This window comes from Mustelus asterias, chromosome 22 (assembly GCF_964213995.1).
Source record: "Mustelus asterias chromosome 22, sMusAst1.hap1.1, whole genome shotgun sequence".
Lineage (NCBI taxonomy): Eukaryota > Metazoa > Chordata > Chondrichthyes > Carcharhiniformes > Triakidae > Mustelus > Mustelus asterias.
Window position 1 is genome coordinate 29,635,201 of NC_135822.1, and position 16,886 is coordinate 29,652,086.

Genomic DNA, 16,886 nt, shown 5'->3' on the forward strand with positions numbered 1-16,886 from the left:
AGCCAAGGGCCCTCAGGCACCCACAGGGAGGAGGCTCAGCACTCTGGGGGCCAACACCCAGGGGACTCTGAGAGTGTCCAGCCGAGCCAAATCCTTTCTTTCTGTGACCCTATCACAGGCTGATGAAGGTGCACCTGCCCCAAAGCATTACACCTGGAGCAGGCCAAGGCCCTCCAGCAATAACGCAGGCAGCAATATCACCAGATTCCATCTTCCTGATGGTCTCCTTACTGCAGTATCAATGTGAGAGATACAAGAGTTAGCATTTGTTTCCAAACGTCCACTTTTGGTCAAGGCATTGTCAGTGATGTGGCTGTGAGACATTTTAGACATACCAGAACGTACTGGCCCCTGAAATGTTGCCCAGTGCAGGGTGTGCCTGAACATTTACCACAACCCTACTCCACATGACCAGCTACAGACAGCTTTGGCCAGGCGACTGGATGTTCTGCTTTCCACCCAGGCGCTGGTTCATCATTACCTCCACTTAGAGAATGTGCTTTTTGGACTGACCATGAGGGTGAATGTTCATTGTCTACATAGGATTATTTTGGAGCTCCAGAAGCTTCCTCTTTGTTAGTGGTCCATGGCCACATTTCCAAGACGGTCCTCAAGCTTGTCCAATTGCCCATGGTTCTGCGGTCCCATCATAATCTGGTGATTTTGAAGGCTGCAAACTTTGGGCTTAAACCTAGGGCAACAATCATTACCACTTTGGAACTAACATATCAGAAGTTTCCCCACCTCCCAGTTATGTTTCGGTGCAACCCTCCCAGTTAGTTTCCCCCCAGGGAACCCTTACCCTGCAGCTCCTTCCCTTCCCTCAGTAATGAAGAATTCTGAATAATATTATTTATGAGTGTGTGAACAGGCAACTGTACATCCAGGGGTGTTCCTCTTCATGACATGAACCCCAGGATGTGTCGCTACCTTGAAAGATGCCCATATGTTACATTTATTAGGATGGAGTATTCTCTTCAGTGATGTTTTGGTTAACTGAGACCCACCACCTTCTTTATCAACAATGAGAAATTTATACAGATAATGTTTTTGTTTGCTTGATATGGGATGGCACGTGGCACAGTGGTTAGCACTGCTGTCTCACAACGCCAAGGACCCGGGTTCAATTCCCGGCTTGGGTCATTGTCTGTGTGGAGTTTGCGCGTTCTCCCCGTGTCTGCGTGGATTTCCTCTGGTTTCCTCCCACAGTCCAAAGATGTGTGGTTCAGGTAGATTGGCCATGCTAAGTTGCCCCTTAGTGTCAGGGGGACTAGCTAGGGTAAATGCATGGGGTTATGGGGATAGGGCCTGGGTGGGATTATGGTCGGGGCAGACTTGAGGGGCCGCATGGCCTCCTTCTGCACTGTAGGAATCTATGATTCTATGATATAGAATGCATGCTGTCTCACCACGGGGACTCACCCTGTTATTTGTTTAAGCACAGCTAATGCAGCCACTGGTTGGCGGATCCAATGTATTGGGAACTTGAACTGTGCGCAGGAACATTGCTGGATTTTAATCAATCAAAACCTTGTAGGCTGCCAGCGCAGAGTTTTTGCTGTCTGTCCAGCTAAGACATTGGTTTGCAATCTGGAACTTAACCAGGGATCAAGTAACTGGTTGGGGTACAAATGACTGTCTAGTTTAGTAGTTGGATTCATGAATCTACCAAATCAGGTGTCTGTGTTCTGTTCTCCTATTGCTAGCCACATAGCTAGTTGGGAGCCAAAGTGATTTACCTCCCACTATAAGGTGATAGGTGAGAGGGATAAATTCCATTTGTGTTCTTTATGACTTTGCAAACTAGGTTTGGTGGAAATAGGTTGAGGGTGTGTGGAGTTTGCACATTCTCCCCGTGTCTGCGTGGGTTTCCCCCGGGTGCTCCGATTTCCTCCCACACTCCAAAGATGTGCAGGTTAGGTAGATTTGCCATGTTAAATCGCCCCTTAGTGTCCAAGATGTGCAGGTTAGGTAGATTGGCCATGCTAAATTGCCCTTTAGTGTCCAAGATGTGCAGGTTAGGTAGATTGGCCATGCTAAATTGCCCTTTAGTGTCCAAGGTGTGTAGGTTAGGTGGATTAGCCCTAGTAAATGTGTAGGGTTATGGGGATAGGGCCTGGATAAGATGCTCTGTCGGAGAGTTGGTGTAGACTTGATGGGCCGAATGGCCGCCTTCTGCACTGCAGGGATTCTTGATTAACTCATTGGCACCCTGTTTCAGATGATAATGTACCCTTTCGAATGTACCAGGTAACTTAAAATGAATTGAGGGTTGTAAACCATACTGCAACAATGATATGCCCGGTGACTCCGATCCACTTGGCTGTGGGATGAATTATCTTCCTACTTGTTGGAAAACAAGAGACTGATTTGGAGGCAGGGCTACCTCACCATCCTCTGCAATACAGATACCCTTCTCTTAAACTGAAGGGACCCAGTTTTAATAGAGCGCCAGCAGGTTTAAGAGGGAGCTTTCACTAAAGCGATAGATACCGGTTCAGAGTTAGATCCAGTTCCACTTCGTAGTCTTTCTTTCTCTCAGCTGGAGGTATATTGCACCACATGACTCAAACTGCACTTGTACTAACTTTATTTGAATGATACAAGGAAGTAACATACCTGATAATGAAATATTGCTTGTTAAACATAAATGTATTTAGTGCTTTGTGTCTGTTTGGCACTGGGACCTCAGAATACCAGGAGCTGGTAATACCTTATATTCATTGTGTACAGCATAGGTGCATCTGAATAAGGCTGATTTCATCTGGGAGTGCAAACATCACATTTATTAATTCTGTATTAAGAATGTCGTAGACTGAAAAATCACATAGAATCTGTCTAAACAAATATATTAGGATTTGTACATTATTTAGATTACACTGGCATTCCTATACAAATCTATTTTTACAACTTTTTCCAGTGTTTGATTGTTCTATTCTTACTAGAGTAGAACCGTTACCACTACTTTTTCCTCTCAGATGCTCTCTCGTCTCCTAATCGGGGGGTTTCTCTCTTTAAAGCTCCCTCTTTTAGTCAGGGAAATGGTACGATTTTATTCTGCATCCCTGTTCAAACACTATTATTGATGCTGCATGATTGGCCAACTGAAGGTAGGGATGTGGTCGGATGGGAGGACTGTGGTAGTTACTTCCACCATCTAGCTCAGGTGGGTCATCCCCTTTTTATCCATCCCTCCCGTTTGTGGGGGATTCAGTACGGAGGGATCACAGCTGAGCCTGATCCTGTCCACTGCCACAATGTCACACTGCCACACACATGCAGTATTACTAGGCAGCGATCAGGAGTATGGGACCTTTCTTTTCCCCATTGCACCAAGGCCAATTTTAGTGCTCTGATCAACTGACATTTCTTAATAGAGATTTATTTCTTAATTTTGCAACTCATCACAGTTTGAACTGCATTGTTCATGAACTTTGAACAGGGGGAGGTTCAGGTTCAAAAATGAAGTGGTCTAATATACTCTCAAAAATGGCAACAAATGCTTTCTATAAAATGAGATGACACCACGTAACATCCCTTTGCAATATCACATCTCATGAGGCCACTATAATCCGTAGCAACTCCCCATAGAAATAGCACAACCAAAGGGTCCAAAGTACAACTGGAGCTGTTGCGTGCAAAGGCTCCACACAAATGCATCTGACATATGTACACTGAGGCAAGGGACCCGTTGGAATTGAATCTGTTAAGGTCTCAATGCACTCAGGAGAGAGGGAAGGCAGAAGAGAAAATTGACGACGCGGGTGGGGGTGGTAAATAATATTTTTAGGAACAGGGAAACGGTTATTAGGTTCCACAAACCACAAGTGCACCCGGTTGTCTCTTAAACCTATTTATACTGCCTGTTGCAATGGCCTTCCCTGGTCATTTAATCTGCATCTTTATTACCCTTTTAGTAAAAGATTTCAGCTTGACTTTCCTAATTGCCTGGAACTGCTTGATTTTAATCTGTATTCCCCTGGTTTGAGGTTTCCCCTATCGGGAACAATCTTCAGGATCATCTTGTTGGTCACTGTGTGAATCGTGGATCATGAAAACTATAACTAGGGCACCTTAAAGTTTGCTCCTTCACAGGGAGAACTAGACCAGCTCCTTTAGGAGAGGCACGAGTTAATCAAGCTCACAAACTGTTTGCCATAGTTGTACCCATGTCCAAATTCCAATCACCATTATATCTGAATCCAACTATTACTGGTATTAAACTACAATTGGTGAAAATAATCTCTTTTTTTATTACAATGCTTGCCATTCTTGTTCATTTCTGCTAAGTAAAAGATGCCTGTTCATTTATAGTACACACACACACACACACACACACACACAAAATTACACCTAACTCTAAGGAACAATTCTTCTGCTGTTGCAAAAAACATTGGAAACACGAGACGAGCTAATATACGATTAATATTAAAGAGCAGCCTATATTTTATGAAATAACGCACTGGAATCTTGAAAGAAAAATACCACAGTTCAAGATAGCAGCATTGAAGTCAGCACATTGGTGTTTTTACTCGCCTGGCCCATCCACTGAGCAGTCTTTAAGGTTAGGGACGTTATAATTGGGAATAGTACATTGAGTTATTGAGTGTCAGCGTCAAGCCCTTTCAGGAAACATCCAGCCATCAGATACACAGCAAAGTCCCCCATTCTATAATCAAGCTGATAATCAGATGAGCAACTATTTCGGCACCAGTGGCTTTTCTATGAGCCTGATCAGCCATCCTGTGGTCAAATATTGTCAATTCCATGCAAGATTGTGCCAAATGGGGGAGCTTGGGGCTGCAGGCCCATAAATATCTTGGTTGAAAGTGGCCAAACTCATCTGGTACCATCACAAGTCAGCAGTTAACCTGGAGTGAATTTAGACCCATAAGACCATAAGACATAGGAGCAGAATTAGGCCACTCGGCCCATCGAGTCTGCTCTGCCATTCAATCATGGCTGATATTTTTCTCATCCCCATTCTCCTGCCTTTTCCCCATAACCCCTGATCCCCTTATTAATCAAGAACCTATCCATCTCTGTCTTAAAGACACTCAATGACCTGGCCTCCACAGCCTTCTGCGGCAAAGAATGGATTCACCACTCTCTGGCTGAAGAAATTCCTCCTCATCTCTGTTTTAAAGGATCGTCCGTTTAGCCTGAGGTTGTGCCCTCTGGTTCTAGTTTTTCCTACTAGTGGAAACATCCTCTCCACGTCCACTCTATCCAGGCCTCGCAGTATCCTGTAAGTTTCAATAAGATCCCTCCTCATCCTTCTAAACTCCAACGAGTACAGATCCAGAATCCTCAACCGTTCCTCATATGACCCAGCTCAACGATTAATTCCTGGCAGGGCTCAGTCCCTTTCGATGTTAGTTTCTACCTGGTCTGAAGTGATGCGCATGTATATACAAAAGAAAGAAGAAGAATATAACTCCAGCACAAGAACAACCGCAAAAGATCAGAGTTAGGATTCTAGATCTTTAACATCTGTAGCACAAAGTTCTGTCCAAATAACATGATCAACAATACATGAACACTAGGATCATTGTACAGGCTAAACTGTACTGTGCATTACATCGTACTAGAAGCATTATTTGAGATAGAATCTTCTAGGATTCATTTCACCTTGACATAGTCTCTTTGTAACTGAAATATTCAGAATACTGTTATAATACATTCTGTTAGTCTGTCCAGCGTGCATATTCTGCCCATAAAGGGTTTTTCTCTGTATTTGGTCTTTTTCTGTTTCACCGACTCTATACATTACGTTACAATTGGTACCATCTAAATTATTTATTGACGGTATAGTGCTGTGTTCTCTGTTACAAAGTAAAATGACGCACACGCGCACTCATATTGTGGGGGAAGTCATGAAATGCCAGTCACTGCAAGCTATTCGGAGCTGGGAGAAAGCTTGTAATGACGAGTTTGGAATGTATGCAATTTTGGAGGTATTGATATATTGAGTTATCCGGAGACCACTGGAGCACTGTGAGATGCGTCCTTATGTGTTGGCAGACAATTGTACGGCTGTGGAATGGATGGAGAGATTTCAGCACAAACCAGATTGCCTGGACTGGATGATCATCGGAAGGGGCTGCTGGCAGCTGGAGGTAAGGGTAACTTGTGTACGATCAGAGAACAGCAGGAATTAATGGAGAATTGGAGAGATACTGACGTGAGTTTTAAACCAGATATGTCTGTAAGAGAGCAGTGTACAACTGAAGAGGTATCAATACCAGAAAAGGCCTGTGCAACAATACCAGTGTCAAACCAGACCATCTTTTGCCCCCTTGTTCCACTTAAGCAGCATCAGTAACAGAGAGGTAAGTTCAACCGGATCAACAACAGTCCAAGGAGAAGTACCTCCAGATCTTTGTTAGTCAGCAATAAATAAAAATAATAAAACAAGGATCCTTTGGGACATTTTAAATAATGTTTTCTCTCTATCTGTCTTCTTGGAATTGCTGGAGTGTTCTAGTCCCCCGTAGTGAAGGGCATTGACCTGGATTTGCCTGGGCTGACCTGGGACAGGCCTCATCACCGACATGTGTGCATCTCCACCACCTTGCGGCACTGCTTGCATTTGACAAAGCAGCACCAGTGGAATTTACAACTGCACCTCTCCACGATCTCCACCTCCTCCGTGTTGAAGCTACGGCCGCAACACATGAGCTCGCAACCGTCAATCGCCTTGGACGTCTTATTGCACTGCCGCCCAGAGGTTCCGAGGACCCCGTTTCTAATGTCATGATCACAGAAATCCGGGCTTGAGTCGAGATATACGAGGTCCTCGTCCGTGTGGGGCTTGAACTGCGAGTTCTTGGGCACCAAGACTTTCGTGGAACCGACTTTCTTTTGTTCGACTTCCGTGGCTCCGTCGAATTTCTCTTTCAGCACATTGCCTACTTTCCTGAATGGGGGCATAGCCTTCCAGCAAGTTTTCACTTCACACGACCCAGAAACCCCATGACATTTACATTCCACCCTCATGTTGTTCAAAATGGCCTGGAAAAAGAATGCACAGTTAGATGTTGTGGAAAATAACTAAGCTGTTTTAATACTTGCTGTGATGCGGTGCACAATATTGTTCGTCTGTCACAGTTATATTTGAGGAGTTAGGGGTCACGTTTTGAACTGTTTGTTTTAATAGTGCAACTGCGACTGACTCTGGAAACAGCTGCATCCTTGAAGGGGTGGTGCTGCTTTGATGGGGGGTTTGTGGTGCTGCTTAGTTCCTGGAACATCCTGCTGTCGCGAAACAGTTACGTGATAGCAGACGCCTTGTCTGCTGCTGTTTACAATGTGTTTTCGATCTCAGATTTTTTAACATTGAAATTAAGATAACAAATAATTTTCTAACAGCAATTCCAAAATATCACAGCGTGCCTAATTACACATCCATGTTTAAATGACCCAGGTAGAGACTTGGAAACTAGAGGCAGCTTTGGGAGAGATGAAAGGATTGAGGAGGATTTGTGTAAGTAGCTGCGGTAGAAATGTCGGAGTCACATTGACAGGGTAACAGGGCTGATGGTGACCATGAAGGAGCGGTGAAGTTATCTCGGGGGAAAATAGTTGTGGCAGAGCAATGGGAAAAGTACAATAGGCCAGGGAGGAACGGGAAGTACAATTGAGGAGGAAAGGGGAAAGAGTTAAAGAAGCTTGGGTAAAGGAGAAAATGTAATGGATGAGGAAGAGTATGTTGGCCTTCATAGCAAGAGGATTTGAGTATAGGAATAGGGATGTTTTATTGCAATTCCTGGAGTATTGTGTGCAGGAAGAATGTACTTGCTATAGAGGGAGTGCATCAAATGTTTACCAGACTGATTCCTGGGATGGCAAGTCTGTCATACGAGGAGAGACTAAGTCGGTTAGGATTGTATTCATTGGAGTTTAGAAGAGTGAGAGGGAATCTCATAGAAACTTATAACATTCTGACAGGGTTAGACGGGGTAGATTCAGAAAGAATGTTCCCGATGGTGGGGGAATCCAGAACTAGTGGTCATAGTTTGAGGATAAGGAATGAGGTGAGGAGAAATGTCTTCACCCAGAGAGTGGTGAATGTGTGGAATTCACTACCACAGAAAGTAGTTGAGGCCAAAACGTTGTCTGATTTCAAGAAGAAATTAGATATAGCTCTTGGGGCGAAAGGGATTAAGGAATATGGGGTGAAGGCTCAGAGGAAGGCGGGATCAGGATATTGAATCTGATGATCAGCCATGACCAAAATGAATGACAGAACGGGTGCGAAGGGCCGAATGGCCTACTCCTGCTTCTATTTTCTTTGTATCTGTGTTAAGGTTGGGGAAAACAGCACGTGTGGTTGAGGAAGGAGGAAGAGCTGAAGAGACTTGTGAGGGAGCAATAACATGTACTGGGAAAGAGGATCCTTGGCAGGTACTGGATGGTATGTTGGAAAATAATACTGTGCAGTCTATAATTTACTGTCTTAGCTACTAAGATCACCCTGCAGCTTCCAGAAGGCCTTTAAGCAAAGGTGTTAGACTTCAATATTACAAGCCAAGTGATTTCAGGGTGTGACATTCTGATTGAGAATCAACCAGTCAACTGTTTGAGCGACTAGAGTTAGAATAAATGATAGTTAAAGCAAGCTCTACAAATTCTCACACATTGCTCCATTACAAACTGTCCACTAGGATAATTGGTTGGTACAATGTGAATGTATTGAAACTCACTGTTTTCTTTGGGGTAAACATAATTGATTTATGCCACCTTTGAACGCAATGCAATTTCATAAAAAGTGACCTGCATTTACTATTGGCTGGAGACAAACCAGGGAGCAGAAATTCATCTCTGCTGGTGGTGCAGAAAGGACAGTTTTGGATCAGCTTCCCGTTCTACATAACTCTTCAGTTCCAGTGTAGGAAATGGAATTAAACTTCAGGCATTGCGTTCAACAAGCAACTGATCTGATACCACCCATCTTCATAGAATCCCTACAGTTCAAAAGGAGGTCATTCGGCCCATCAAACCTACACAGATCACAATCCCACAATCCTAGCTAGTCCACCTGACACTAAGCATGGCCAATCCACCTAACCCCACACATCCTTGGACTGTGGGAGGAAACCGGAGCACCTGGAGGAAACCCTCGCAGACATGGGGAGAATATGCAAACTCCGCACAGACAGTGACCCGAGGCCGGAATCGAACCTGGGTCCCTGGTAATGTGAGGCAGCAGTGCTAACCACTGTGCCACCAATTTCGGCGACAGTCTGCCCTTGATATTTGTTGTTTTTTGCACTCAAAGTTAAATTATTCAACAATTTTAACACAGAAAAGTGAAAATTTAGCACCAAAACTATTAGACAATTTCAGTTATGTGACATGGAAATAGAAGAATTAACGATGTAAAATTGCATCTTTTATTGTGTGTACGTAGATTGGATGACAAAATTCCAAAATCAGTTTATATTCAGAATTCAGTGCCGAATGGGATTGTCATCATCACTTCAGGGTTGTAACTTCAGATCCGTGATCATTGCAATTCCATGGAAGTGATTTTGAGCCAACATTAGCCATCAGCGTAAACAGCAATGTGGACCCATGAGAGATTCCCGCCAGCGAGATCTCACTTCCCAATTTTCCCTGCCCCTCACCCATGATGCAACGAGGGAAGGGGTAGGAACCTTATTTCAATAAATTTAAATATTATTACAGGGCTTCCCCGCAATATGTTCCTCCCCTCACTGAAAATTCACTTCACGTTGGCGAGGTTGCAACAAGTTTAGAAAATCTTGAAGCAATCCAGGGGAACCCACCAGAGGCATAAAGGTAGGTATGGCCCCCAGTGAGGAGAGAGGGACATGCCTGGGCAATGTTTTGGCACAGTCGCTTGGCGTTGGCCCCGGTAATGCCAATGATGGGCCCTATGGGGAGCCCCATTAAGGGGGCTCCCCTTATGTGTGGTGGGGGTTGTGGTGCGCATGCCCTGATGCTTCTGGGACAGGGGGGAAAGAGGGTTCTGGGTGGGGGGAGGGGAGGGGGAACAGAGGGGGTGCACCCTGATGCTGCTGGGGGACTGTATGCCCTGACGTTTGTGAGATGGGGGTTGTCATGATGCTTGTGGAAGGAGGGGTCACCCCATTGTGTGTAGTGGGGGAAAGGGGGAGGGTCATCCGAATGTTGGTGCCGGGGCGGCGGGGGGGGGGGGGGGGGTGTTCTCTGTATCTGCAGATCTTCAAAGGATTCTGTGGAGCCAATGTTGATGGCTCTATCAAGCTCCACCCAGCAGGTTTCTTAGCACCTTCGAAACCCATGACAACTACCATCTGGAAGGACGAGAGTGGCAGATACCTGGGAACAGCACCACCCGGAGGTTCCCTGCCAGGTCACGCACCATCCTGACTTGGAAATATGTCACTGTTCCTTCGTGTCGCTGGGTCAAAATCCTGGAATTTCCTCCCGAGCAGCACTGTGGGTTTACCTGCACCTCTGGAACTGCAGCAGTTCAAGAAAGCAACTCATCACCACCTTCTCAAGGACAACTAGGGATGGGCAATGAATGCTGGCCTAGACAACAACACCCACATCTCGTAACTGAATTTAAAAAAAGACCTTACCATTTCTAGTTTACATCAATGACTTTGATTCAGATATTAGGAGGGGCCGTTGATTCTGAATAAACAATTCAAGAAATAGGCTCAACACTCAACATCTTCACCCAATGCAGGGTAGCGATCAACAAAGCACACTGAATGCTGGGCAGTTCAGTTAATGAGATACTGGGGAGACCTTCAAACGCCAGCATCGGTTCATAGAAGAACTGCAAGGCCGATCAGTGAAGATGGTGCAGACTCGAGATCCACTACCTGGCTGGATGGGAAAGACTGAGAATTTGGGTAGGGGAAAGCTGTCAGTAGAGACTTTGCGAGGAAAGATTTGGGAGAACTGTCCCTGGCAATCAGGCAAGTGAGTGGGAGTAGGATGCAAGGAATGATTGTGATCGAGGGAGTTGGGGGGGAAACCCAGGGCAGTGAACGTCCCAGGTTTTGATTTGATCTGGAGGAAAATTAAACTATGAGGCAAGACTGAAGAAACATGGCTTTTTTCAGCCCGGAACAGATGTGACTGACAAGTGAATTTATGGAAATGTAGCAGACAGTAAGCAGTATGAAAAAAGCAGATGCAGATAATGACTTCAAATTAAACATAAATTTAGGACAAGAACACAGGCTTACATTGAGTCGTCGGTAAATTTAGAACTAATGTTAGAAAGTTCTTCACAGTAAGAGTTGGCTTCCAAGAAGAGTACAAGAGGCACTTTGCACTGGTGGGGTGAACTTCAGGGTCTTTCTGGATTGTATAAACTAATATGAGTGGCCTTCCACATCCACATTCATTTTGTGATCTTATGATACAAATGTTAACACATGTTGGCAATTTTTAGATTCATTTACTGGAGGTGGGCATCACTGGCGAGGCCAGCATTTATTGACTGTCCCGAGCTGCCAGTGAGAAGCTGATGGTGAGTTGCCTTCTTGAACCGCTGCAATGTAGGTACACCCACTGTGCTGTTAGGGAGGGAATTTCAGGACTTTGACCCAGCGACAGTGAAGGAACGGCGATTGGGTGGCAGGGGGGTGGGGGAGAGGGAGTTTTCCCATCCTGCCCGCCACAGGAATCCTCGCGGGCAGGGGGCGGACCAGGGAACGGCCCATGGACCTCGGGCGTGATTTTCTGGATTTGGGGCGAGCGCGGCTGGTAAATCCCACCCAATATGTTTACACACCAAGGGAGTGACTTGGAAATTCTAGTATCAACATAACACCTGTCATCATTACTCAGGTATAGGTAAACACATTTCATATAACTTATTTTTGCCTAGAATTAACCTGTTGAACAAAGGAAGTCATTGCTGAAATAAGGAGCTGGAGAAGCTTTTTTAACACTTGAATTAAATTTGTAAGTTTAAGATTGGGAACAGTAAAGAACAGAGTTGGAGTTTTAGAATTGTAAATTACGCACCTTCCTTCCTGCCTCATTGTTGTGCAGATTCATTAATGGTCTGCTTGAGGAGGAGCCTTTGCTTCTTTCCCTTACATCCACAAAAGACTGGGAAAAGGCAACGCCATATGCAATATTATCTGAACAGCCTGACCACTGGAATCCTAAACCCAACAGGAAAGAAGTAATATTAATGATCAGAACACAGGGAGGCGGTGGCCTAGTGGTATTATCACCAGACTATTAATTCAGAAACTCAGCTCATGTTCTGGGGACTCGGGTTTGAATCCTGCCACGGCAGCTGGTGCAACTTGAATTCGATTTTAAAAATCTGGAATTAAGAATCTACTGATGACCATGAAACCATTGTCAATTGTCGGAAAAACCCATCTGGTTCACTAATGTCCTTTAGGGAAAGAAATCTGCCGTCCTTACTCGGTCCGGCCTACATGTGACTCCAGAGACACAGCAATGTGGTTGACTCTCAACTGCCCTCTGAAATGGCCGAGCAAGCCCCTCAGTTCAAAAGCAACTAGAGATGAGCAATACTGGCCCAGCCAGCGATACCCATGTCCCACAAATGAATAAAATTAAAAGCCTGTTTAATGCAGGAGTGAATGATCCTGATAGTTCCAAGGACAAGTCAAGCCTAGGTCTAACCAGGAATTTAATCAAATACAAAATCTAGGAAATACTGTGGGCGGGTTTTTTTCCGCTCTGCTGCGCTGGTCCAGTCGTGTAGCGGGGCAGGAAATCTCACGGGAGGCAAAAAAATGGGAATCGTACCCTGTGTCTGGCTGGTCGCAATCTTTTTTATTGACATAATCAGCCTCGCACCCGTTGGGGGGGATGGGGGGGGGGGGGATGAGGGGGGGGGGCGCGGGGGGGGGGGCGGATGGGGGGGGATGGGGGGGGGGGCGGATGGGGGGGGGGCGGATGGGGGGGGGCGGATGGGGGGGGCGGATAGGGGGGGGGGGCGGATGGGGGGGGGGGGGCGGATGGGGGCGCAAGGCTGATTTAAATATTTCTAAGCCAATTTAAATGCTATCCATGAGCCCGGGATGCAATTGTCTGGGCTCACTTAGCTTTCCGACCTTGCCAGTGGAGGTCCTCACCGGTGACGATCACAGATGTGATGGCCTCGCTGATGGAACCGGAGGCCATAGATGTCCCCGAGGTGGTCGGGGGCAGGGGGAGGCAGTGCCCCTTGGGGCCCAGCCTGGGACCCTGGCAGTGCCCACCAGGCACTCTGGCACTGCCCACTGGGCACCGCGCAGTGCCAAGGAAGCGGGGCCTGAGGGTGGGGGAGAAAATCCCATCAACTCCAGCGCTGCAGCGAGGCAGAAATCAATGTTCCATGGTTTTGGTTTCTTCAGTTTTCTTTAGGTGATTTATTTCCCAGAGAGAATGTTTTTAATGCCCAGATAGCTAGGTAGACTTCTAGGAAATGAACAGTTTATTTCGGCGAGAGGTTTTATCCATGGTCTGGTGTTATTTTTCATTTTGTGAGGTGTACTTTGATTTACTCTTGACTGACAAGCTGGTTAATTAAACATTAAAACAACAAATATGAGTGGTAACAACATTCTTTATAGTAACTATTAAACATAGCTCGCTCATCAAATGCTGGAAAATAAATTTATCACTATTACATAGTGAATCCTTTTTTCTCATTATCTGTGGAAATTATCTGGCCTGACCGTCTTTGAAGTCATCAAGGAGATTGGAATAAGACAAGTTGTTTAAATACCCTTAAAAAATTTGACCAGGACGGTACAGATTTAATTTAAGTTGAGAAGAGTTACCAAAAAAACCCACTTTCATAAATTTTACAAGATCTTTGTATTTGAATTACATCACTTGTTAATTCCCTCTGACTGGTACAGCAAACCTGACTGAATTCTGCAAAGATTATTTGCCCACAACTTTCATAGAATCCCTACAATGCAGAAGGAGGCCATTCAGCCCATTGAGTCTGCACCGACTTTGCAAAAGAGCATCCTACCCAGGCCCACCCCGCCCTACCCTGTAACCCCACCCATTTATCTCACTAATCCCCTAATCCACACATCTTGGGACACTAAGGGGCAATTTAGCATGGCCAACCCACCTAACCTGCACATCTTTGTGAGGGAAGCCCTGATTTTTACCTATTATGTACTAACGCTAGAAAGAGGTTCCAGCCTGGAACTAAGAGAAGGAAATGGCAACACTGTTCCTTCCCTTAAAGGTGTCCGAAATGTAACTTAAATACTCAGGCTGCTAGATGGACATTCATAACGGAATGAAGGCTTGATCTTAGAGAATATAGGGGTTAGAAAGGGGTGACAGCAGGGTCATTGAAGACTACTACTTGCCATTATGAACTTCTTCCACTACCAGAAGTGGTCTCCCTCTATTTTAAAGTCTAATATATGGGTGATAACAAAGCCTATTAAACGTGATTTTTTTTTGTGTGTGTTCATCTAGGATAAATGTTACTACTAGAAGATGGAACACCTTCCCTCTGAGGCGTCTGGTATCAGGGTCAAGCGCTCCTATATCATAGTTAAATGGACATACACTCAACCTCAACAGGTGAGCCCCACTCTAATCTCGAGAAAGGACCGACTACATTCGTGATTTTCGTGATTGGGCGGCACGGTGGCACAGTGGTTAGCATTGCTGCCTCACAGCACCAGAGACCTGGGTTCAATTCCTGGCTTGGGTGACGGTCTGTGTGGAGTTTACACACTCTCCTCGTGTCTGCGTGGGTTTCCTCCAGGTGCTCCGGTTTCCTCCCACAGTCCAAAGATGTGCGGGTTAGGTTGATTGGCCATGCTAAATTGCCCTTAGTGTCAGGGGGACTAACAAGGTAAATATGTGGGGTTACGGGGATAGGGTGTGGGTGGGATTGTTGTTGGTGCAGGCTTGATGGGCTGAATGGCCTCCTTCTGCACTGTAGGGATTCAATGATTCTTTTCATTTTTCACACCAGCCGTTCTGTGATCTCTCTCAGTCTGATTGCCAGCTAATGTCAGATTGCAGGTGAGTTGCACTGCACACTGGAAATTGGACTGAAATTACTGAAACTCATTTCACATTGGGTCTCTACAAATAAGGAAGACTTTCAGGCCAATGTTCCAGGCTAATTTTGAACATATATTTCAGAGATGAAAGGACAATGGTTAACTCACTTCAACATCAAACCCCTCCGATGGAGCAACATTTTTTAAACTTACCGTCGGGGCTTACTCCATGGACTGTGCGATCACAGCCACACTTTTCCAGCTCTCCGCTGCTGCAGGCACGGGTAACTGCAAAGGCCACACCAGCAGATGAGATTGCGTAAACAAAAGCTGCTTCTCGCGTCCCTGCATTTAAAGAAATGAGAATGGTTACTCAATCACATCAGGGTCACACTGGCATGTAACAGCAGAGCAGAACATGATAGGCAGACCCAAGTTATAGTGCCAGTTTCTATGTTGTCCACTCAGTACTGACATACATCTGTGCTTGTGCATGCCAGCTAGGGAGATTTCAATCTTAGGAGAAAGCTGATGAGTGCTTGGGAAGCGACATTTAAACAGGAGCTAAGTTCGTAACGGTTATGTTGAGAATTATTTTTTCAATCTTGTTCCACATCTATGAGCTTTCGTTATGTTGTGGCAAAGTGATAATGGTGGCATCTCAACCCAAGGCTTGGGGGTCAGAGTGCCAATCAGTTTGTAGAAGGCACTAAAGTAAGAAATGTGAGGCCACCACTAGGGAATAGTCTAAAACCATTTAAACTTTATAAATGATGTGGAATAACTTCAGCCAGAAGAGAAAATGCTGGAAAATCTCAGCAGGTCTGGCAACATCTATAAGGAGAGAAAAGAGCTGATGTTTTGAGTCCAGATCACCCTTTGTCAAAGCTTTGTCATATAACTTCAGTCCTGTTTTAATAGATGGAGGGGTGATCTTATTGAGGTGTATAAAATGATGAGGGGCAGAGATAGGATGAACGCACACACTGTTTTTCCCAGGGAAGGGGAATTGAAAACCAGAGGGCATAGGTTTAAGGTGAGAGGGGAAAGATTTAAAAAAGACCAGTGGGGCAACCTCTTCACGCAGAGGGTGGTGCGTATATGGAATGAGCTGCCAGAGAAAGTGGTTGAGGCAGGTGCAATAGCAACATTTAAGAAGCATTTGGATAAGTGCATGGATGGGAAAGGATTAGAGGGATATGGGCCAAACACGGGTAATTGGGACTAGCCGGGGGTGGTGGGGGGGGGGGGGGGGGGCACCATGGTCGGCATGGACTGGTTGGGCTGAAGGGCCTGTTTCTGTGCTGTATTGCTCTATAATTCTATGACTAATAGCAGTCCTCTTGATGCATCAGTTTCTACAGTCCTCTGACTCTCCCTTAATATTAAAATCTAATTGGCAGGTGCACACTTGCAAAAAATAATCATATTGATACAGGACAAAAAGTACGCTGCAGAGGCTGGCAATCGTTCAGTTCAGCTGAATGCCTCCCATTGCCCCTCCCGGCTACTCTGAGACGATTATCGGTCGCAAAACTAACCCCTAAAATAAAGCCAAGTACTCTCTCTGACTGAGCATTAACTGATGAGCCAACAAAGATTATTAGTGTTTTAGATCATGTTACTTTAATGGCCGGTGGGTTGGAATGTGAAGCTGATTAAGCCATGAGATGATAGCCGAGAATGAGGCAATTCCCTGCTGCTATAGAGAACAGTAATCTTATTAAAACAGAACTGAGGTTTCTTATTACCCAGCTCAAGACTGTGTATTTCTGCTCTGAGCATTGCAAATAGATTTATTTTAATCCTGATATTTCCTCCCCTTCTCTCTGAAAGGTGCTAAGATTTTCTGGGATATTGCTCAAGAGAGCATCGTTTGCTTTGTCACACTTCAGCCTGATC

At 45.3% G+C, this 16,886-nt stretch overlaps 1 protein-coding gene across 1 annotated transcript in view; it reads right to left on the reverse strand.

Annotated features, from left to right (window-relative positions):
- Positions 1-2,580: 2,580 nt before the first annotated feature.
- Positions 2,581-16,886, reverse strand: part of wnt4 (wingless-type MMTV integration site family, member 4) — a 37,041-nt gene continuing 22,735 nt past the window's right edge. Inside the window, exons 3-5 of the mRNA XM_078239064.1 lie at positions 15,198-15,329; positions 11,998-12,140; positions 2,581-7,014 (exon numbers count right to left, since the gene is read on the reverse strand). Of these exons, the coding sequence (XP_078095190.1) occupies positions 6,547-7,014; positions 11,998-12,140; positions 15,198-15,329 (743 nt within the window). The 3' untranslated portion in view covers positions 2,581-6,546. The remainder of the gene's footprint in view (positions 7,015-11,997; positions 12,141-15,197; positions 15,330-16,886) is intronic.